At 57.3% G+C, this 23,407-nt stretch overlaps 1 protein-coding gene across 1 annotated transcript; it reads left to right on the forward strand.

Annotated features, from left to right (window-relative positions):
• The first annotated feature begins 1,703 nt into the window (after positions 1–1,703).
• On the forward strand, positions 1,704–22,997 carry ABCA7 (ATP binding cassette subfamily A member 7). Its single transcript, XM_045576647.1, is given in 48 exon segments — positions 1,704–1,925; positions 2,013–2,106; positions 2,278–2,419; positions 2,507–2,640; positions 2,759–2,840; positions 3,174–3,243; positions 3,451–3,655; positions 3,728–3,867; positions 4,071–4,187; positions 4,406–4,573; positions 4,736–4,977; positions 5,832–6,008; positions 6,367–6,589; positions 6,723–6,944; positions 7,042–7,243; positions 7,494–7,604; positions 7,819–7,990; positions 8,556–8,687; positions 8,778–8,917; positions 9,148–9,285; positions 11,019–11,203; positions 11,294–11,366; positions 11,700–11,902; positions 12,101–12,161; positions 12,324–12,428; positions 12,513–12,667; positions 12,857–12,981; positions 13,061–13,159; positions 13,295–13,330; positions 13,332–13,583; positions 13,761–13,793; positions 13,925–14,102; positions 14,189–14,358; positions 14,629–14,806; positions 15,037–15,152; positions 15,425–15,593; positions 15,681–15,804; positions 16,179–16,308; positions 16,381–16,501; positions 16,581–16,643; positions 17,452–17,558; positions 17,709–17,850; positions 20,365–20,499; positions 20,649–20,752; positions 21,048–21,140; positions 22,437–22,677; positions 22,790–22,859; positions 22,862–22,997. Coding segments are annotated over 48 exon segments (6,525 nt in total). The 5' UTR covers positions 1,704–1,859; the 3' UTR covers positions 22,942–22,997.
• The last annotated feature ends 410 nt before the right edge of the window (positions 22,998–23,407 follow it).

Here is a 23,407-nt window from a genome sequence, read left to right on the forward strand (position 1 = left end):
GCAGCCAATGGCAGTGGGCGGAGAACGGGCCGGGCACGCGGGGCGCGAGGTGGGGCGGGGAGGGCGCACCAGGTGCCGGCACCAGAAGTTCAGGGCCCCGGGCCGTTAGGGGGCCTTTTCTTCAAAGGGCCGCGCTTTCACGTCTGCTGTTGGGCAGAGCAAAGGGGGCGAACCCTGAGGGCTGGGGCCGTGACAGGGTCCCCGAGAGAGGAAAGCCCCAAGAGGTGCGAGTGTGGGGCTGGGTGTACGAAGGCAGGTTACCTGGGACCTAGGGGGTGCGGGCCGAGACCAGACTCTCACTCACCTTTGCTTCCTGCGGGTGAGTATTGTGGGACGGCAGAGTTGGCCATTAATTTTTTATTTTTTTAAATATATATTTTATTGATTTTTTACAGAGCGGAAGGGAGAGAGAGAGCTCGAAACGTCGATGAGAGAGAAACATGGATCAGCTGCCTCTTGCACACCCCCTACCGGGGATGTGCCCGCAACCAAGGTACATGCCCTTGACCGGAATCGAACCCGGGACCTTTCAGTCCGCAGACGGATGCTCTACCACTGAGCCAAACAGGTTTTGGCGGCCGTTAATTTTTTAAAAATATATTTTGTTGAATTTTTACAGAGAGGAGGGGAGAGGGATAGAGAGAAACATCCATCAGCTGCCTCCTGCACACCCCCCACCGGGGACGTGCCCTTGACCGGACCCTTCAGTCCGCAGGCGGACGCTCTATCCACTGAGCCAAACCGTCAGGGCTGGCCACTAATTTTTTTTTTAAGGTTTAAACAATTTATTGTGCCCCCAAATGCTAACGGAATGGGATGGAGGGAAGCGCCATGCAGTACCGCGCGATAGCTTGTTGCGCACAGAAAGGCGGAAAAAGTGGGGAGACGGAGGGCGGCACGGTGGTTCTGGCCAGTGGCGCCTACGAGTGGGTACCATAGCGACAGCCGTGGCCAAGGGCGAGGAGCCAATGGGTGGCCACTAATTTTTACACCTGCAGCCCCTTTCCTCATTAGAACCCCTCCAAGCCTGCCTCCAAGTTTTACCAAAGGAGAAACTGAGGCCGCTCTCCCAGATCCCACTTTATGTAAAGGAGAGTTCTAGAGTGCAGCTTCTTTGTATGGGAGCTGTGGCAACTCCCTATTCCGCTGGCGACCTCAGTTTCCCCATCTGTACAGGAATGAAGTAGGCCAATGCTGGACAATTCCAAGCAAGAGATGGGGTCAGGATCACTGGTTCCAGAAGCCTCCATCACTGTCTCTTCTAACCCATTTTCTAGATCTTGGGGGGAGGGGTCTTCTGAGCGATGAATAATACATGAGTGGTAGGTGGAGCTGGGGTCCGGCCTCCAGCTGGATGACTGCCTATCTCTGGGCTCCTGAATTGCCCCCTCTTCCAGCCAGGCGTGTAAATTGTTCACAGTAAATACTTTGCTATCATCATCCAGGAAGAGCGTGGGGGGGTCCCTCCTATGGTCCAGGATAAGGTTGTAGGCCAGGATCTGGAGGCCCTCAAGTGGACTCCAGGTAAACCCTGGAGATGAAAGAGTTACCTAGGCTGAGGCCCCCCCCCCCCCCCCCAATAATTAGTTGATAGCTTTTCCTCACCAGCTGCTAAGGGAGTGACAGCCCTGGCAACCAATCAGATGTAAGGATGACCTCAGGCAGGGCTCCCATTGGTCCCCTTCAGGGAGTAAACACTTTAATAAGTGCTTACTGTTTGCCTAACTCTGGGCAGATGTCCAGAAATCCTGCACAATGGAATAGAGAAATGAAGTTCTGAGAGGGACAGGGAGTTACCCGCAGCTGCACAGCACATCTTCAGTCTGACCCCTCGGTCCTGCCTCCTGTCTATCTCCATCATGGCTTTCTGTACACAGCTGAGGCTGCTTCTTTGGAAGAATTTCCTGTATCGCCAGAGACAGCCGGTAACGCCCGGGCGTTTAGGAGAGGTTGGGCACGGCCCAGGCGCTCCCCACTGTTGCCCACTGTCCTGCTTGTTCTGTCTACCCCAGATCCAGTTCCTGGTGGAGTTGTTGTGGCCTCTCTTTTTCTTCTTAATCCTGGTGGCCATCCGCTTTTTCCAACCCCCATTGGAGCAGCATGAATGTAAGCCCCCTCAAAGGGTCCAGGTGCTTTGATGACGGGGGGCAAGGGAGTCCCCTTATGCACAGGGGCCCCAGAGAACACAGACCCGGCACCCAATAAATGGCTGAGTGGGATCAGGGTGAGGACTCTGACAAGGCCCTTAATACCTGGCAACACCTGGCATTCCCGCAGGCCACTTCCCCGGCAAGCCGCTGCCCTCTGCAGGCACCGTGCCCTGGCTCCAGGGTCTCATCTGCAACCTGAACAACACCTGCTTCCCGCAGCACCTGCCCAGTGAGGAGCCAGGCGTCTTCGACAACTTTAAAGATTCCCTGTGAGCAAGTGCTGCGGGTGCGGAGGCCGCTGGTGGGTGCCGAGATGCCCACTGAGCCCCTGCTTCCTGCACTCTCTGTGTCTCCAGGGTCTCCCGGTCCCTGGAAGATATCCGTTCTTTCCTGGGGAGCCACAAGGCCTACAGGAGGCTGGCCAGCCTGGGGAAGCAGATGCCCAAGTTAAGGACTGCACTGAGAGCGAATGGGCGGCCAGGGTCTTCTGGTAGGTGATGCTGAGCTCGGAGACTCGCCCTGCCTGGCTCTGAAATGGGCACAGGTGGAGGCATGATGTTTCAGGCTAAACATTGCCTAAGCCTGTGCTTCCTGTGTGCCTCCTACAGTCCGGTCTCAGTCAAGTGATCAGCTGCAGGAGAGACCATCCCTGGCTACGGAGCTGCTGGGAACACTGCTGCGAGGGGTGAGGTGGGGCTGGGTGCAATGTGGCCAACTCTGAGACCCTGCTCTCAGGAAGTCCTGGCCCTGCCCCATTCTGGGCCAGATGACTCCCTCCCAGGGCAGTTGATTCCAGCCTCCTGACTTTTGTCTGGGCTGTCCCTGGAGCCTAGACAGGCCGTGTCTGGCATGGTGGTGGATCCTAGGCTTTGAGACCTTGAGCAAGTCCAAGTGCTTCTTGGAGCCTCAGTTTCCCCTTTAATAAAATGGGGTCTGTACCCATAGTGTAAACTGCCTGGCAAAGTGCCCTCTAGTGAGACCTCACACAAGGTCGTTGTCACCCTGTTATCTTTCTTCCCAGAGGTCTCTGCCGGGCCAAACCCAAGAGTCAGTGGGCAGCTTTGTGAAAGGAGCAGAGGACCTGGTCCGGCAAGTAAGAGGCCCCTCATCCCCCACCCCATGCAGGAAACTGGAGGGGCACGGTGACAGGGTAGTCCTGGGTACTCACCTCGGGTAAGATTTTTGGGCAGAAAGAGGGGGAGAAGGTGCTCCTGATGGGGTGCCCTGCCCTAGTTAAGGGTTAGCAATGGGACTGTGCAGGAGGGAGGACTGACAGCACCCTCTGGCGACCTCTCTCCAGATCCTGGCGCTGCCCAGCCTGGCAGAGCTTCGGGGAATATTGCGGAGACCTCGGCAGACAGGTGGCTCCCTGGAAGTAGTGCTGGAATCCCTCTGTGGTGACAAGGGACCTAGACTCTCTAGGGAGCCCTCCCTCAACAGGTATGAGGCCAGTGACCTGAAGCAGTCGGTGATGCAGGAGCCAACCCTACCCAACCCTGGCCTGAGTGAGTGATTGACCTTGGTTTCCCAGTTTGGGAAGTGGTGTGGGAGCATGGCCTCACGGCACCTCTGACCAGGCCCTGCCTGTGCTGAGCTGATGGGGACCCTGAACATGCACCCGCTGTCCCACCGGCTCTGGAGGCGCCTGAAGCCACTGGTCCTGGGGAAACTGCTGTTTGCACCGGACACGCCCTTCACTCGGCAGCTCATGGCACAGGTTAGGGTGGGAGGGGCCCCTGGTCCCTCCCTCAGCTCGGGGGATGAGGGCCAGGCCTGAGAGAAGGCCCTGGGAGGCATGTGCCAGTCCTCAAAGGCACAGGGTGGAGCAAAGTGGAGGAGAAAGTAGGCGAGGATCCTCTGTTAGAAGATGGGTCGTGAATGGGTGCGCATGGCATTGACCTGGGCTCCTGCCTCCCCCAGGTGAACCGGACCTTCGAGGAGCTGACTATGTTGAAGGATCTCCAGGAGGTGTGGAAGGTGCTGAGACCACAGCTCTTCAGCTTTATGAATGACAGTGCGAACATAGCCATGCTGCAGGTGGGCCCACCGTGGAGGGTGGCGGATTGATCTACAGCCTCCCCAGTCTTATCAGCCTCTGCTGAGGATTAGGGCAAAGGGCAGGTCAGGGCCTCCTGGGCAAGGGCGAGGAGGTGCAAAATGTGACCTCCATGTTGAGGACAGGCTCCACCATGGGAAGAAGGGTAACAAGACAGAGTGCCCCAGGCAGACCGCCACATCCCCCTGCCGTTCCCCAGAGGCTCCTGCAAATTCAGAACAAAGGAAAGAGGCAGCCAGGACCCAGAGGCCTGCACCAGGTGGATGCTCTTCAAGCCTTTCTGGATCCCTCTAGCGGTGGCTATAGCTGGCAGGAAGCTTATGCAGATGTGGAGCTTCTGATGGGCACAGTGGGCCGTGTTATGGAGGTGAGGGGCCATCCACTTGGGAAACTCTTTTGAGGGGAGAACTAGCCTGTCCTATAGGGGAGCTGCTGGAGGGGTGGGACCTGCCGTGGGAAAAAGCTCAGCTCAACCCCGAGGCCCAGGACGGGACCAGGGCCCTCTGACCCAGGCCGTGTACCCTCTCAGTGTGTGACCCTGGACAAGCTGGAGGCAGCACCCTCGGAGGAGGCCCTGGTGAAGCGGGCTTTGGAGCTGCTTGCCGAGCACCGCTTCTGGGCAGGTGTGGTCTTCCTGGGCCCCCAGGATTCCCCGGACGTGGACCCCAAGGATTCCCGGGACGGAGAGCAGCTCCCTGGCCCGGGCCACATACACATCAAGATCCGCATGGACATTAACAATGTCGTCACAACCAATAAGATCAGGGACAGGTGGGAGTGTGGCCACGCTTGGGGGTGGGACCAAGATCGCGATGGATGAAGCCAGGGCATTCCTCCCATTGTCTATCCCCCACCCCCACCCCCACCCTCACCCCCCATCCCCATCCCCCATTAGAGACCAGGCAGGCAGAGTCTGATTGATTCCTTAGACCCATGGTCGGCAAACTCATTAGTCAACAGAGCCAAATATCAACAGTACAACAATTGAAATTTCTTTTTTAAAATATATTTTATTGATTTTTTACAGAGAGGAAGGAAGAGGGATAGAGAATTAGAAACATTGATGAGAGAAACATGGATCAGCTGCCTCCTGCACACACACACACACACACACACACCCCACTGGGGATGTGCCCGCAACCAAGGTACATGTCCTTGACCGGAATCGAACCTGGGATATTTCAGTCCACAAGCCGACACTCTATCCATTGAACCAAACTGGTTTCGGCTGAAATTTCTTTTGAGAGCCAAATTTTTTAAACTTAAACTTCTTCTAACACCACTTCTTCAAAATAGACTCGCCCAGGCCGAGGTATTTTGTGGAAGAGCCACACTCAAGGGGCCAAAGAGCTACAGTTTGCCGACCACGGCCTTAGACCAATTGGGGTCCATGGTGGGCAGGACCTAGGTTGTGTAATGGGCCTGCTGAAGGGGCTGGTGGGTGGGCTCAATGCGTTGGCTTCTGTGGTGAATGGAGTGGGTGTGGGGCAATTGCGTAGCAGGCCTGGCCAGGCTGTAGTTGAGCCTGTGGGTGTGGACAGAACGAAATTGGTAAAATGGGCACGGGGTGGAGGGTGGTGTTTCCAGCCAGTCCCTACAGCCAATTGCTGTGCTCCTTGCTGCAGGTTCTGGGACTCGGGCCCGGCTGCTGACCCCCTGACAGATATGCGCTATGTGTTGGGTGGCTTCGTGTACCTGCAGGACCTGCTGGAGCATGCAGCAATGCGTGTGCTCAGTGGCAGTGCACCCCGTGCCAACCTCTACCTGCAGCAGATGCCCTATCCGTGCTATGTGGATGATGGGTGGGTGCTCCCTCCCCACTCCTTCCCCAGCTGCAGATACCAGGTCTGGGGGGGGGGGGGGGGAAGAAGCTGGTCTCCATTTGGAACATTCATGAAGTCAAGGCCGTGAATAGCTGGCTTAGGTGGGCCACCCCCAGACACCTGTAGAGGAAGAACAGGGACCTCTAAGGGTCTGGGGTCCCCTGGCACAGAGAGAATGTGGCCTATGCTGACAGCTCGGACCCTTAGGCTGAATGAAGGGTCCGAGGATAAGAGGACAAATGTCCATAGCTGCCTGTGCCTTAGGATGGTGGGATGGGAACCATAGTGTCAGATGGGGGCTGCACAGGGTCTCCAGCCTCCACCCCTGCCGCCCCAGGTTCCTGCGTGTGCTGAGCTGGTGGCTGCCATTGTTCCTGACCCTGGCCTGGATCTACTCCGTGTCCCTGACAGTGAAGGCCCTGGTGCGGGAGAAGGAGACGCGGCTGCGCTACACCATGCGCGCCATGGGACTCAGCGGTGCTGCGCTGTGGCTGGGCTGGTTCCTCAGCTGCCTTTGTTCCTTCCTTTTAAACACTGCCCTGCTCGTGGTGGTGCTCAAGGTGGGGCGCCATGTCTTCCTGGCTGCAGCGTGGGGTGTGCACGCAGAGGAGGGTGACGGGCAGGAGGAGCCTCGCGCGGGTGCATGCCCCTGGGCAAATCCGGTCTCATCGGAGCCCCCTACGTCTCCTGCAGCTCGGGGACATCCTCCCCTATAGCCACCCAGTCGTGCTCTTCTTGTTCTTGGCGGCCTTCGCTGTGGCCACGGTGGCCCAGTGCTACTTGCTGAGCGTCTTCTTCTCCCAGGCCAACCTGGCAGCCGCCTGGGGGGGCCTCGTGTACTTCATGCTCTACCTGCCCTACGTGCTGTGCGTGGCCTGGAGGGACCAGCTGCCCGAGGGCGGCCGTGTGGCCGTGGTGAGAGCCGGGCCTGGGGGGAGGCGCAGGATGCAGGATGGCGGCTGCATTCGTCCTCTGACCCACCTGCCTCTATACCCCCCCCCTCCCCCCGCAGAGCATCCTGTCGCCCGTGGCCTTTGGCTTTGGCTGCGAGAGCCTGATGCTGCTGGAGAAGCAGGGCGAGGGCGCACAGTGGCACAACATAGACACCGGGCCCGCGGCCGATGTCTTCAGCCTGGCCCAGGTCTCCGGCCTTCTGCTGCTGGATGCCCTGCTCTATGGTCTCACCGCTTGGTACCTGGAGGCTGTGTGCCCAGGTGGACTCTATGAGTAGGGACTCCTGACCGCACACTTGTTCCAGGGAGGCTGGGCTGAGGGCCGGGTCTGCTCAGGATGGGACCTCCAAGGTGTGAGGGTGGGGCTTCCTGACATATGCACACAGGCGGCTGCCTCTGGAGGACAGCCTGGGGAAGGAGGGCGGGGTCTCCTAGTCACCTCCCTCCTCGAATGCCAGGAATACTCCCGGGGAAGGAGGCTCAAAGGATAACTGAGCACCGCTGTCCCCAGGCCAGTATGGGATCCCGGAACCATGGAACTTTCCCTTTCGGAGGAGCTACTGGTTTGGGCCTAGACCCCTCAAGAGTTCTGACCTGCCCCCAACCTGGCAGGACCCAAAGGGTGAGGAAACAAGCCTTCATAGCTGCTTCCCCAGTGGGACCCCAAAGCCCCTCCAAAATCCAATCAGATCCCAGTCTCTGGGCATCTCAGCTCCCCACATCCCTGGGGGCTTCCCTAACTCCTATAAGCTGGAGCCTGAGCGGTCCCTGACTACACGGACGGGCTCTAATGGCTGCCCAGGCTCCCGCCACCGCTGACTGCCCTGTCTCCCCAGAGCTGGTAGAAGAGGCTCCGTCCGGCCTGATTCCAGGGGTCTCCATTCGGGACCTAGTAAAGCGCTTTCCTGGCAACCCAAGGCCGGCCCTCAGCGGGCTCAGCCTGGACTTCTACCAGAACCAAATCACCGCCTTCCTGGGCCGCAATGGTGCTGGCAAGACCACCACGCTGTGAGTGGCCACACCACGCCCCCGGGCCTGTTTGCATATCTGATTAACTGGGAAAGGCATCTGGGGCCAGAAGGCTCCCATCTCTGCATTGGGAGGGTGACCCCCAGGTCACCTTGGGTGCATGACGGGCAGGTAACAAGCATTTCCTTTGATCCTCAGTTCCCTGCTATCAGATAGAGATAGATGCTGGGACTGGTTTGGCTCAATGGATAGAGCGTCAGCTTGGGGACTGAAGGGTCCCGGGTTCGATTCCGGTCAAGGGCATGTACCTTGGTTGCAGGCAGATCCCCAGTAGGGGGTGTGCAAGAGGCAGCTGATCGATGACTCTCTCTCATCGATGTTTCTATCTCTCTCTCTCTCTCTCTCTCTCTCTCTCTCTCTCTCTCTCTCTCCCTCTCTGTACAAAATCAATAAAATATATTAAAAAAAAAAAAAAAGATAGAGATAGAACTCCACCTTGGTCTGGGCATGCCATAGGTGCTCCATAGATGCTGGTGCCCCTTCTTTGGGGGCCTCAGTTTCCACTTTTGAAGGAACAGATGCTCTGAGACCCCCTCACCCCCAGGTCCATCCTGAGTGGCCTCTTCCCACCCACTGGTGGCTCCGCCTATGTCCTGGGCCATAACGTTCAGACCAGAATGGCAGCCATCCGGCCCCACCTGGGCGTCTGCCCTCAGTACAATGTGCTGTTTGACCTGTGAGTCCTGGGGTGTAACGGAGGGAGGGGCTGGGTGTTCTCGAAGGCCCTGCCTGCTATGGTGGCCACTGTTTTTGCCCGTGGCCGCAGGCTTACTGTGGAGGAGCACATCTGGTTCTACGGTCGGGTGAAGGGTCTGAGCTCGGCTGCCATGGGCCCAGAGCAGGACCATCTGCTGCAGGATGTAGGGCTTGTCCCCAAGCAGCACGCACAGACACGCCACCTCTCCGGTGAGCCTGGCCTGGGGAGGAACCTGGTCAGATGGGTGGCGATGAGGCTGGAGAGGGGGCTGGGACTTTACCCAAGGTACTGGGAAGCCAGAGGAGACCTGGGGCACCCGGAATAAGCTGGTGCTGAGGTCAAGGTGGGTGGGGAAAGGGACATGGAAAGGGGAGGCAGTCCTGTTCAATATGGGGTGGGGGTGTTTCATGCTGAAATCCAGGCCCTTATCCCTGCCCAGGAGACATGCAACGAAAGCTCTCAGTGGCCATTGCTTTTGTGGGTGGCTCCCAAGTCGTCATCCTGGATAAGCCCACAGCTGGTCTGGACCCTGCTTCCCGTCGCAACATTTGGGAGCTGCTGCTCAAATACCGGGGAGGTAAACGTTGGGGGCAGCACAGGTTCTCCTGGGTTCTGTTTGAGGGGCCAAAGGTTTCTGTTTTTTCTCTGTGGGTTGCTGCCTGAAGTGGTCTGTTTTGTTTTGTTTTATGGTGTGTGTGTGTGTGTGTGTGTGTGTGTTTTGTTTGTTTGTGTTATTTTTTTAGTGGCATTTTTCTTTATTGTCTGCCCTAGCGACAAGTAAAGGTGCAAAGTGTTTTTGTTTGTTAATATATTTTTATTGACCCCAGAGAGGAAAGGAGAGGGAGAGAGATAGAAACATCAATGATTAGAGAGTCACTGATCAGCTGCCTCCTGCATACCCCCCCACCCCCTTACTGGGCATTGAGCCCGCAACCTGGGCATGTGCCCTTGACCAGAATCGAACGTAGAACCTTTCAGTCTGCAGGTCAACACTCTACCCACTGAGCCAAACCAGCCAGGGCAAGGGTGTGAAGTTTAACCAGATATCTTGAAAGGCTTTGCCGACTGGCAAAATAGCTCTCCTAAAAAACAGGAAAGGCCGAAACCGGTTTGGCTTAATGGATAGAGCGTTGGTCTGCGGACTGAAAGGTCCCAGGTTCAATTCTGGTCAAGGGCTTGTACCTTGGTTGTGGGCACATCCCCAGTAGGGGGTGTGCAAGAGGCAGCTCTTCGATGATTCTCTCTCATTGATGTTTCTAACTCTCTATCCCTCTCTCTTCCTCTCTGTAAAAAAAAAAAAAAAAAAAAAAAAAATCAATAAAATATATTAAAAACAACAACAACGAAAAAAAAAAAAAAAAAAAACAGGAGAAGAACATTTGAGTTCTTGTTCCCTGGTAAGCTCCCTGGCATATCTCCTCAGTGTGGCTCAAATAAAGGCTTTTTTTTTTTTTTTAATATATTTTATTGATTTTGTACAGAGAGGAAAGGAGAGAGATAGAGAGTTAGAAACATCAATGAGAGAGAGTCATCGATCAGCTGCCTCTTGCACACCCCCTACTGGGGATATGCCCACAACCTAGGTACATGCCCTTGACCGGAATCGAACCCAGGACCTTTCAGTCCCCAAGCCGACGCTCTATCCATTGAGCCAAACCGGTTTCGGCTCAAATAAAGGTTTTTTAAAATTCCCACAAAAGTCCTGGCTGCTAGGTTCAATTCTAGTTAAGGGCAAATGTCTGGGTTGTGGGCTTGATCCCCAGTAGGAGTATACAGGCAACTGATCAACGATTCTCTTCATTGATGTTTCAATCTCTCTCTTCCTCTCCCTTCTTCTCTGAAATCAATAATATATATATATATATATATTATTGATTCCCGACATATATATATGGTTTCCGACAAGGAGAAAAGGCTTCTCAGGAGAAAGTGTTAGGGATGAATTTTTTTTTGTTTATTTGTTTTGTTTTTAAATGTTTTTATTAATGCTTTTAGAGAGAGAAAGGAAGAGGGAGAGAGAGAGAGAGAAACATCAGTGATGAGAGAGAATCATTGATCGGCTGCCTTCTACATGCCCCACATTGGGGATCGAGCCCACAACCGGGCATGTACCCTGACGGGGAATTGAACTGTGATCTCCTGGTTCACAGGTCGACACTCAACCACTGAGCCATGCTGGCGGGCAGGGATGGGGTTTTGAGAGATGAGGAGGAGTTTGCCACATGGGGCAGGCAATTCTTATCAGAGGCTACAACACAGACAAAGACCGGATGACCTGATGATACATGTGTGTTGGATTCCTATGCCCAGGTCGCACGCTGATCTTTTCTACCCACCACCTGGATGAGGCAGAGCTTTTGGGAGACCGGATAGCCGTGGTGGCAGGTGGCCGCCTATGCTGCTGTGGCTCCCCACTCTTCCTGCGCCGACACTTGGGATCTGGCTACTACCTGAGGCTGGCAAAGTGTCCCCAGCCCCTGGCCACCAGCACAAAGGTAAGGGCTGGGGCTGACCTTAGACCCCCAACCCCTGATGGCTCTATCCAGCCCCAAAGGCCATGACAATTGGTGTCCCTCTGCCTGCAGGGTGACACTGGCTTGAAGGACAGCATGGACGCCAGTCAGGAGAGTGAACTGGGCAGCCATGGCAGCAGGGCTGGTGAGGGCTGGGGTAGGGGAACCAGAGGGGGGGCCAGTGGGTGGCAGTGGCTTGGTTCAGGGCAACAGGGCTTTATGACCCCAGACTGGACCCCTGACCCTGGGCTGAGCCCGGAAACCTACCTCTGACCTCTGTCCTTGGGTGAACCCCAGCTCTGATCCCAGACGGAATCCTGCCCTCAGGTGCCTAACCCTGACCTCCTCTGTCCCCAGGCTCAGGCCCTTGTGAGTCACCCAAGTCCCTTCCCCAGGGAGGCTGGGTTGAGAGGGGTGAGGCAGGAGCCAGGGCTGCCCACCTTGCCAGGGCCCCTGATACGCCCCCCTGCTCACTCAGGTACACCCCACCTGCTGGCAGTGGTGCAGCACCAGGTGCCCGGGGCACAGGTGGTCAAGGACCTATCGCATGAGCTGGTGCTGGTGCTGCCCTATGAGGGTGCCCTGGATGGCAGCTTCGCCAAGCTCTTCCATGAGCTGGACCAGCGGCTGGGGGAGCTGGGGCTGGCTGACTACAGGGTCTCGGACACCAGCCTCGAGGAGGTGCAGTTGCTGGGGGAGGGCTGCCGGGAGTGAGGACGAGTCTGCTTATCTACAGCAAGCACTCCGTGGAGGAGGCGGGGGCTGGTGGGAGCCTGGAGATTTGGAGTCTCTTGGAGAAACTGAGGATGGGAGGGTCTTGAGTCCCTGGCTCCCTCCTGTGGGTCTTCAGGCTTTGAGCCCCCTATTGCGTCTCCCCAGATCTTCCTGAAGGCGGTAGAAGGCTGTGCTGTGGACACAGACCCAGAGGGTGCGGCTGCAGGTCTGTCCTGCACCCCTAACACTGGTCCAGAGATGGACCTCACTTTATACCCAGTCCTGATTCCTGGCTGAGTCTGGCCAAGGCATAACCCTGACCTCTATCTCTGACTCCTGAACCCCTTCATCTGAGCCCCCTTGACCTTGTCCCTTGGTGGTCCCACAAATGGCTGCCACAGACAACACCCCTATGTAGGCATTACTCGGCCAAAGGGGTCCCAGGGGCGCAGGATTCTGCCAGAGGAGTCAGCCCTGGGGGATGGGGACCTGGGTGAGTTGCCCCACCCTGACCCTGTGGCACCATGGCCTCTCGCAGTCCCCATAGCATGAACACTGACCCTCCCATCCCCCACAGCTGGCTCTGCCTCACAGACACCGGCTCTGCAGATCTCTGGGCCAGACATCGTGGACCGGGTATGGGGCTATAGACTGATCTGCCAGAAGCTCCAAGCCCTGCTTCTCAAGCGTTTTTGGCTTACCTACCGTAGCCGCTGTGGTCTGTTCTCACAGGTGAAGGGGGATGGACACTAGGGAGGACACTCTGCCTAATCCAACTGCCTAACCCCAGGCATATCCCCTACTCGGCACACTTTTATTGAAAGCACTGGGGACCCACAGATGGTTGTAGAGTGGGAGCAGGGAAAGGTGTGGCAAGACTGGAGGGTAGGTGGGGAGGGCAGCTAATGGCTGGTCCTTCAGATCCTGCTGCCTGCCCTGTTTGTGGCCCTGGCTTTGATGGTCAGCCTCATCGTGCCGCCTTCCCAGATCGACCCAGCTCTGCAGCTCAGTCCCAGCATGTACGGTGCCCACGTATCCTTCTTCAGGTTGGTACAGAGAAGAGGGAGCTGGTGGTGGGAGGACCCGGGACCCATGGACACAGCCCTGACCCCACAACCCCAACAGTGAGGAAGCTCCCGTGGACGCCGCGGGGGCCCGCCTGCTGGAGGCGCTGCTGGCGGAGGCAGGATTGGAGAACCCTTTCCTGCGTAACAGCTCCGAAAGGTGAGTTCCTCAGTCTGGACCTCGCTCTTTTCTAGCCTTGGCTTCCCTATCTGGGCTCTAGCCAGTGGGACCTGGGAGCCTGCACATGCTGGCCCCCTGGAAGCTGCATGCCCACAGCTCTGCCCTGTCCCGCAGCCCCCCCAAGTTTATGCAGCCCACCGTCTGCTGGTTCTGAGCCCGAGGTTCCCCCGGAAGTGGAGAAGGTCTTAATCCTGACCTCCTCTGTCCACAGGGAGTTCCCGTCCCCTGCCTGCCAGTGCAGCCAGCCTGGCGCCCGCCGCCTGCTTCCCGACTGCCCAGCTGCAGCTGGTGGCCTCCCACCACCCCAGGCGCTGAGTGACTCGGGCGAAATTGTGCAGAATCTGACGGGCCGGAACCTGTCTGACTTTCTGGTCAAGACCTACCCTCGCCTAGTGCGCCAGGGGTGAGCAGCAGCAGGGCTTGGGGTCCCTGGCTGCTGTGTGGGTCCTCAGATCAAGGAGGTGATCTGGTCCACAGAGAGATCAGGGTGGATGCCTGGGCTTGGTGCCCTCCATGCCCGACCCCCTTTTCGCTGTCGCACCGTCTCACTCACATCTCTCTTTGTCTGTCTGTCTCTCAGCCTGAAGACTAAGAAAGGGGTGAATGAGGTCAGGTGAGGAAGGGCCGCTGCCTCGGGTTTCCTTCCTACATCCCTCTGTCGTTCCACGCGTGGGCTCTCCTATCCCGTTCTTCCCGCCCTCAGCTGCCCCTCCCTGCCTCTCCCTGCCCCCCACTGTCCCATAGGTATGGGGGCTTCTCTTTGGGGGCCCTAGATGTGGGCCTACCCTCAGGGCATGAGATGAGGCGCTCACTGGAGGAGCTGCGTGCGCTGCTGAACCCCCAACCTGGTGGGGTCCTCGACCACACCCTGAACCACATCCTAACATGGACTCATGGCCTGGATCCTCAGGAGAGCCTCAAGGTGGGAACTGGGGATAGTGGACAGGTAGCTAGTGGGGGAAGGGCTCACTTTGTCACCCTTACCCCTTGGCCCTGACCCCATCTTAGATCTGGTTCAACAACAAGGGCTGGCATGCCATGGTGGCCTTTGTCAACCGAGCCTACAATGCACTCCTACATGCCCGCCTGCCACCAGGCCACACCCGCCATGCTCGCAGTATCACCACACTCAACCACCCCCTGAACCTCACGAAGGAGCAGCTATTGAAGGCCTCCCTGTGAGTCTTTCTGCCCTGCATATTCTCTCCCACCTCAGTTTCCCTATTATTTTGGGTGATGGAAGGGGTTGGGGGAGGCTCACGTCTCCCCCAGTGGCCCATGTGTACTCATCACATAAACCTTTATCTTATTGGAGATTTGTAAAACCTCTCCCTGCCAAATGACCCAGGCGCCCTCATCCCAAAATGGCTTGAACCAGCCCTGTGGATCTTGATTCCATCAGTGGAATGCAGCTCTGCCCTGAGCAGCTCATGTGCCCCTGCCCCCAGGATGGCCTCCTCGGTGGACGTGTTCATCGCCATCTGCGTGGTCTTCGCCATGTCCTTCATCCCGGCCAGCTTCATTCTTGTCCTCATTGAGGAGCGTGTCACCGGAGCCCAACACCTGCAGTTCATGGGGGGCCTGTCCTCCATTCTTTACTGGCTTGGCAACTTTTTCTGGGACATGGTGCGGGGACTCCCCAGAGGGGTGGGGGCCCAGCTTTTTGCTACTCTCCATTGCCCCTCTGGCCCTTTCTGGGCAGGGACTTGTCCAGGATGGCTGGGGTGAAGTTTCGGGGATTGTGGGACTTCATGTCCTAATACCTAGAATGCAGAGAGGTTAGGGTGGGTTACAGGGCTAAGGATGGCAGCTCCCAACCTTGCACAATGATGGGGTAACTGCCATCTCCTATGCAGTGTAACTACTTGGTGCCAGCATGCATGGTGGTGCTCATATTTCTGGCCTTTCAGCGGAAAGCATATGTGGCCCCTGCCAACCTGCCTTCCTTCCTGCTGTTGCTACTACTATATGGGTGAGGTTCCCATACCCTCAGGGCCTGTTCTTACCACACCCCCTTTCCCAATACCGTTGAGGGAAATGGCACTCTGCAGTAGCTCCCAAGGAGAAGAAAGAATATGGGGTTTGAGGTAATTCCAAGTGATATCTAATTCAGTGGGGCATAGAGTGGCCTTAAAAGCTCATCTTGTCCCAACTCATATTAATATGGTTCTACAATGCAGACTATGGGAGGGAAGATATGTATCCCTCTCAGGGCTACTCAGCCCCCATCTGTGTGGTTACCAGGCAACTCCTGTTGCTCCCCTGCAGCTGGTCAATCATACCACTCATGTACGCAGCCTCCTTCTTCTTCTCCGTGCCCAGCACTGCCTACGTGGTGCTCACCTGCATCAACCTATTTATTGGCATCAATGGCAGCATGGCCACCGTTATGCTTGAGCTCTTCTCTGATCAGGTGGGACTCTGCAAGGCTGGGCCTCAGGCTGGGATGGGGCTGGGGCCTTGGCCCCTGACCTACCTCCTCCTTCCTGCTCCTGAGCAGGAACTGCAGAAAGTGAGCCGGATCCTGAAACAGGTTTTCCTTAACTTCCCCCACTTCTGCTTGGGTAGGGGGCTCATCGATATGGTGAGGAATCAAGCCATGGCTGATGCCTTAAAGCGCTTAGGTGAGAACTTTCCTCCAGGGGGGGTGTGCCAGCCAAGAATCAGTTATACAGGGTAGGGACAAACAGCAGACCCCAGAAAGAGAACCAGAGGGCTGAGGTGGCCCCAAGTTTGGCTCAAGTTAGAGATTCAGAAAAAAAAGCCATAAAAACTAATTCCATCTTGGGTTATATCTCAAAAGCCCTAAATAATGGAGGTGAAAAATAAATAAGTAAATAAAGGAGGTGGTGATATCATTGTTTTCTATAACACTTAGACCCCAGTTGAGTGGCCTAACCAGTTTTTGATCCCTTAAGAACTTAAGGTGACTTAGGTGACAGGGGGCTCAGAAACCAAGCCCCTCCAAGGACCCAGGCTCTTCTTCCTTTTCCCACAGGAGACAGGTGGTTCCGATTACCCCTGCACTGGGAGGTGGTTGGCGATTACCTCGAGGCCATGGCGATACAGGGGTCCCTCTTCCTCCTCTTTACACTTTTGCTGCAGCACCGCAACTGCTTCTTGCCGCAGTCAGTGGGGACCAGGGAAGGGTGGCAGGGGCTGGGGTCCAGCTTTGGGCCCATTGATATCTCTGTTCCTAGACCCACGCTGAGACCACTGCTTCCACTGGGAAAGGAGGATGAGGATGTGGCTCATGAGCGCCAGCGGGTGGTTGGAGGGGCCACCCGGGGGGACGTGTTGGTGCTGCAGGACCTAACCAAGGTAGGTGCAGAGTGCTAGGTGGGGGCGGGGGGCTTCCATTGGCCCACTCACATTTCTCAGAGTCCTGCACTTCTCCCAGGTGTATCCCAGGCAGAAGGTACCAGCTGTTGACCATCTATGCTTGGGGATCCCCCCTGGAGAGGTGAGTCCAGAGAGAGGTCCTGGTTCAGGCGCAGTGAGAGATTGCCCTACTGTGCACTCTCTGCCCTTGATTGATTGATTGATTGATTGATTGATTTCAGAGAGGAAGAGAGAGAAAAAAGACATCAGTGATGAGAGAGAATCATTGATTGGCTGCCTCCTGCATGCCCCCTACTGAGGATTGAGCCCGAAACCTGGGCATGTGCCCCGACCGGGAATCAAACTGTGACCTCCTGTTTGATAGTCGCTGCTCAACCACTGAGCCACATTGGCTGGGTCCCACTGCCCTTTATTGAATAAAGCTCAACACTTGATCTTCTATTTTGAGCCAACAAACTCTCATTAGGCACCTACTGCGTGCTTACATTTATTGAACCCTCCTGTGTGCAGTAAGGTATTAGTACGCCCCTACTGAGGACAAGCATATTCATTATTGAGCACCCAGTGGGTGTCCACACATGTGCCAGTAACCTTTATGAAGTGATTACTGTGTGCTAGCCGACCTCTCCGCCTTGGGCTGACTGTGCACCCAGCCTGAGCACTCCCCATGTGGCAGGAAATATTTGGAAATCTCGGGCCCCTCTGTGTGGAGCCATTGCTGAAGGATGCCTGCACACGCCGGGACTGATTAAACACAGCCCATGTGCCAACGACCATTGTTTGCTAAGCAAAAGCCTCTGCCTCCCCACACCCAGAAGCTTCCCTTGCTCACAGCCCAACACACAGGAACTTAGAAATCCCCCCGGAACAGAAGTGCTGGGACGCAGGGAAACGCGGCCTTGTCGCGCCCTCTGTGGGTGTCATTGCAGTGCTTCGGGCTGCTGGGCGTGAACGGAGCAGGGAAGACGTCCACATTCCGCTTGGTGACTGGGGACATACTGCCCAGCTGGGGCGAGGTCATGCTGATAGGCCACAGGTAAGGGGCTTGTGGGTAGGGATGGGACAGGCAGGGAGCCCGGAGACACCGTCGTCCCTAACAGGGTGGTCTTGGGGGGTGAATGAGAACCGTGTGTCTGCCCAGCGTGCCCGGGCTACCAGTCCCCTGAGCCCCGTCCTCTGTCGCCAGCGTGACTCGGAAACCAGCCGCGGCGTACTCTCGCACGGGCTACTGCCCTCAGTCGGATGCCGTGTTCGAGCTGCTGACAGGCAGGGAGCACCTGGAGCTGTTTGCACACCTGCGTGGTGTCCCCAAGGCCAAGATTGTCCAGGTGACCGCTGCCCCTTATCCTACCAGGACCTCGGGATCCCGCCCACACTGGCTCTGCTTGGCCGGGCCTGGAGCCCAGGTCCACTGGCCCTCTCGCAGGCTGACGCTCTATCCACTGAGCCAAACCGGTTTCGGCTGTGCTTCCTTCCTTCCTTTCTTTTTCTACTGTGCTTTCTGCTGTCATCCAAGCTGCACCCGCCAGCTCCCTGCTCTGGGACGTCCCCCTGCCCTGCTCAGAGCCTGCCCCTTCTCTCCTGTCTGTGGCTGTCCCCACTCCCTCTGGGACTCCACTCCGCCTGAGGACTTGGAGCCTTTCTGCCCCTGGGTCAGGTCCCATCTTTCACTCACTGTGGCCCCTGTTCTCGTCCTGTCCCTGCCCCTGCATTTACCTTCACCCCGTTCTCGCCCTGGCCCCTCCATCCCTGTCCTCTCTCTGGTCCCGGTTCCACTCACTCACTGTGCTTCCGCCCCTGGTCCCACCTCATTCAGCATTCACTCTGATCCACCACAGGTCACTGGCCCCCCAACGCGCTTGCTGGACAGCCCCTACCCGTTCACTCTCGTCCTGTCCCTCCCTCCTTACATGGTTCCCCCATTCTCACTGTTCACTTTTTAAAAAATTTGTTTTAGAGAGAGAAACATTGAATTGTTATTCTACTTTTTTTTTTAAAATATATTTTATTGATTTTGTACAGAGAGGAAGGAAGAGAGATAGAGAGCTAGAAACATCGATGAGAAAGAGTCATCGATCAGCTGCCTCCTGCACACCCCCCGCTGGGGATATGCCCACAACCAAGGTACATGCCCCCGACCGGAATCGAACCCGGGTCCCTTCAGTCCCCAAGCCGACGCTCTATCCATTGAGCCAAACCGGTCTTGGCGCAAATTGTTATTCTACTTATTTATGTATTCATTAGTTGATTCTTCTTTATTTAAGAGTAGAAGGTCTATTTTATTAATATTTGAATCCAGAACTTGAGTATGAAATCTGGCATCATAGGGCACAGATTTCATACTCAATAGGCAATCAAGAAATACCTGTCAAATACCTACAGGAAAGAATGAATACCTGGCAAGAATGAATCCCACACCCTAGCTGGTTTGGCTCAGTGGATAGAGCATCTGCCTGCAGACTGAAAGGTTCCAGGTTCGATTCTAGTCAAGGGCACATGCCTGGGTTCAAGGCTTGATCCCCAGTATAGGGTGTGCAGGAGGCAGCCAGTCAGTGATTATCTCTCATCATTGATGTTTCTCTCTCTCTCCCTCTCGCCCTTCCTCTCTGAAATCAATGAAAACATATTAAAAAAATAAATAAAAGAATGAATCCACCTGTTACCACGCCTCCCTCCCTGAAGAATTACATTTTTCCATGTGCTTGGTGCAACGCACCTCTCTGAGGTACAGAGTGATGACTCCTTCCCGCTCATCCCCTTTACCTGCCTTTGCCTGTCGATGCCACAGTGTTTGTGAGCTGTTCTTTGTTTTGTTTTGTTATTCCTCACCTGAGTATATATTTTTTCAATGATTTTAGAGAGAGAGGAAGGGATGGGGAGATAGAGAGAGAGACACACATTAATTGGTTGCCTCCTGGCTGGGAATCAAGCCTAAAATCCTGAGGTACGTGCCCTTGACCAGAATGGAGCCAGTGACCCTTCAGTCTTCAGGCCAACGATCTAACCACTGAGCAAACCGGCTAGTGTTTTGTGGGAAAGACAGGGCTAGCCCTCTTCACCCAACCCCCAGCGCACGGAGCCCAAACTAAACCTTCCAGCAAGCAGCACACATATACTAGCTATAAACTAGATGCCTCTATAACTACATGAAGAGAAGAAAACATGTACCCAGATAGCAACATTCCAAAAACCGGTGGGAGGATTTACTAGTTTTCTCTGCCCACTCATTGGTTGATTCTTATGTGTACCCAGACTGGGTATTGAACCCACAACCATGGTTTATTCGGACGATGTTCTAACCAACTTAGCTACCTGGCCAGGGCCCCATCTACTCAGTCTTGTCCCCTGTTCTCTCTGGTTCCCTACACTCACTCTGATCCCTGCCACATTCACATGGGATCCCCTGGCTCCCACTGACCCACCACTCTGGCTCCCTCACCCACATTAACTCTGCCCCCCCCCCCACTCTGGTCCCCTCCTTATATTGGTCCCCACTCACTCTGGTTACCTTGCTCACGCTGATCCTCCTGTTAGCTTTGACCCCACTCTCATTTTGGCCCCCGTTCATTCTGCCCCCCCCCACCCCCAGTTCACTTTAGCCCTCCTGGCTCACTCTGTCCCCCCTGCTCACCTGGGTTTCCACACTTACTATGGTCCTTCCACACTCACTCTGACCCCTGCTGACTCTGGTCCCCACAATTACCCTCTGACTCTGGTCCCCACAATTACCCTCTGACTCTGGTCCCCGCAATTACTCTGCCCCCCCCCCCCAACTCTGGCCCTCTGTGCTAACTGGTCTTCCCTTCTTACTCTGGCCCTTCCCCTCCCCCGCCTGCCCACAGACAGTAAGCTGCAGCCTGGCAAACCTGGGCCTCCAGCTCTATGCCGACCAGCCCGTGGGCACCTACAGCGCCGGCAACAAGAGGAAACTGGCGACAGCCGTGGCCCTGGTGGGAGATCCGACAGTGATCCTTCTGGTGGGTGGGTGTGCACGCGCGCGCGCGTGTGTGTGTGTGTGTGTGTGTGTGTGTGTGTGTGTGCGCGCGCGCACGCGCTGAGCCTGGGTGAGGGTGGGGCCGGGCAGGGCAGGGCCAGTCTCACTGAGTCTTCCCCCTGCCCCTCCCAGGACGAGCCGACCACCATCATGGACCCGGGTGCGAGGCGCTTCCTCCGGAACAGCCTCCTGGCTGTGGTGCGGAGGGGCCACTCCGTGATGCTCACCTCGCACAGGTGGGCCCTGCTGAGTCCGGGCTGAGGGTCAAGGTGTCTAGTCACCCTCCCCCAGCCCCACCACTCCCGCCTTCACACCCCACCCCCATCCAGGCTCCGGAGAGAGGGGCAGACCCAGTGAGGGGCTGTCATCAGAGCACGGGGATACGGGGATGGGTGGTCCTGACCCTGGGGGAGGATGCGAGGCGCGGGGTGGCCTGGGCCCGGCCGCACACGTTCAGAGCAGAGCCGTGGCCCGGGCCTGGAGGGCAGGCGGTCTGGGCCTGGCCGAGCTCACGGCACTTGGTCCTGACAGCATGGAGGACTGTGAGGCGGCCTGTTCGCGCCTGGCCATCATGGTGAACGGGCGGTTCCACTGCCTGGGGAGCCCGCAGCACCTCAAGGGCAGGTGAGCCGGTCAGCCTCAAGGGCTGGTGTTGGGCCCGAGAGGCTCAGCTCAGGGCTGGCTGGGCTCCAGCGGTGAGGAGGTGAGGAGGTGAGGACCATGGACCGGCCAGGGGAGATGTGAGGGCATGGCAGGCCCTGGAGGGCCGGAGTCTGTGGGTAAGGGGGCCATGGGTGGAGGGTGAGCAGGGTGAGGTGAGCAGGGGAGTCAGGTGGAGGCGGGGCCCTGGGAGGGGAAGGGATAGAGCAGGGATGAGCATTTTAACCCTTTGTACGCCACAGCGTTTATAGACGGGGGTGGGGAGGTGGGGGGGTGGGGAATGGTTTCCGTTTTGGACGCGTGGCAGTTAGCTGGTGAAAGGACACAGAGGAGCAGGAGTGGGGTCATGTGTGCTGGGTGGGGGGGTCAAGAGGAGCCTAGCATTGAGGGTGGGGCCAGAAGAGAGGAGGGCGGGGGGATGGGGGGGTTGTGCGTACGTAGGTGTGTTTGTCATCACCCTCCCCCAATCCCCACAACTCCTCTTCACAACCTCCATCCCCCATGACCTCCCACCACCCCCCTCACCACCACCCCCTCCACCATCACCTCCACCACCCCCTCCACCACCCCCTTCACCACCCCCTCACCACCACCCCCCTCACCACCCCCTCACCACCCCGCCCCTCACCACCCCCTCACCATCCCCCTCACCACCACCCCCTCACCACCACCCCCTTCACCACCCCCTCACCACCACCCCCCTCACCACCACCCCCCTCACCACCATCCCCTTCACCACCCCTTCACCACCACCCCCCTCACCACCACCCCCTCTACCACCACCCCCCCCATCACCACCCCCTCACCACCACCCCCCTCACCAACCCCGCTTCACCCCCCCCCTCACAACCACCCCTTCACCACCCGCTCACCACCACCCCCCTCACCACCACCCCCTTCATCCCCCCTTCACCACCCCCTCACTACCACCCCCTTCACCCCCCTTCACCACCACCCCCTTCACCACCCCCTCACCACCACCCCTTTCACCACCCCCTCACCACCCCCCTCACCACCACCTCCTTACCCCCCCCTCACCACCCTCTCACCACCACCCCCCTCCCCCCCCCCCTCCCCACCCCCCTCACCACCACCCCCTTACCCCCCCCTCACCACCCCCTCACCAACCCCCTCACCACCACCCCCTTCATCCCCCCTTCACCACCCCCTCACTACCACCCCCCTCACCACCCCCTCACCCCTCACCACCCCCCTCACCACCACCCCACTTCACTTTCACCACCACCCCTTCGCCACCAGGTTCGGGACTGGCCACATGCTGACGCTGCGCGTGCCCCCGGGGAGGACTGATGCGGTGGCGGCCTTCCTGGCGGCCGCGCTCCCGGGGGCCGTGCAGTGGGAGGCTTACGGCGGTCGCCTGCGCTTCCTGCTGCCGCCGGGCGGGCCCTGCACCCTGGCGCGTGTCTTTGAAGAGCTGGCCGCACACGGGGCGGCGCAGGGCGTGGAGGACTTCTCCGTGAACCGGACCACCTTGGAGGAGGTGCCCAAAGCGCCCGAGCGGAGCGGGAGGGGGCGCTGGAGGCAATGGTGGGGCTGGGACCGGCTCTCAAGCTCATTTCTCCTCCGGTTCCCTCGGGCTACCCGCCTGCTAGGTGTTCCTGTACTTCTCCCAGAGCCAGAAGCAGGAGGCCCAGGAGGATCACCAGGAAGCATGACGGGGGGTGGACCTGGGTTAGGCCCACAGGCCCCCAGACCCATCGCCCGGTTCGTGGATAGATCCGGCATGAAGGAGACAGTGCTGTGAGCCTCCCTCCGCCGTGGGGCTGGAGGGAGGCCCTGGTGACAGAGGCCGGAGCTGGCTCCCGGAGGGCCTGTCCGGAGGAAATAAAGAGCAGCTCTCCCGTGAGACTGTGCGCGCAGTCTGTGCGTCGGGCGGCATGCGTGTCTACAGGTGGCTCTGTGCACTCATTGGGATCCAGCTTGAGTGTGCGTGCCTAGGTTCGTGGACACATGCAGCTCAGGCACAGATGAGAACCAGCTCCAGCCGCCTGGACCCCAGAGGGGAAGGCCTCTGGTGGGCCTGGGAAGTGGTTTTTGTGTGTGTGTGTGTGTTTTAATAAATGTATTTTATTGATTTTTTACAGAGAGGAAGAGAGAGGGATAGAGGGTTAGAAACATCGACAAGAGAATCATTGACCAGCTGCCTCCTGCATACCCTCTGCTGGGGATGTGCCTGCAACCAAGGTACATGCCCTTGACGGGAATCGAAC

This window comes from Pipistrellus kuhlii, unplaced genomic scaffold (genome assembly GCF_014108245.1).
Source record: "Pipistrellus kuhlii isolate mPipKuh1 unplaced genomic scaffold, mPipKuh1.p scaffold_m20_p_8, whole genome shotgun sequence".
In the NCBI taxonomy this organism is placed as follows: domain Eukaryota; kingdom Metazoa; phylum Chordata; class Mammalia; order Chiroptera; family Vespertilionidae; genus Pipistrellus; species Pipistrellus kuhlii.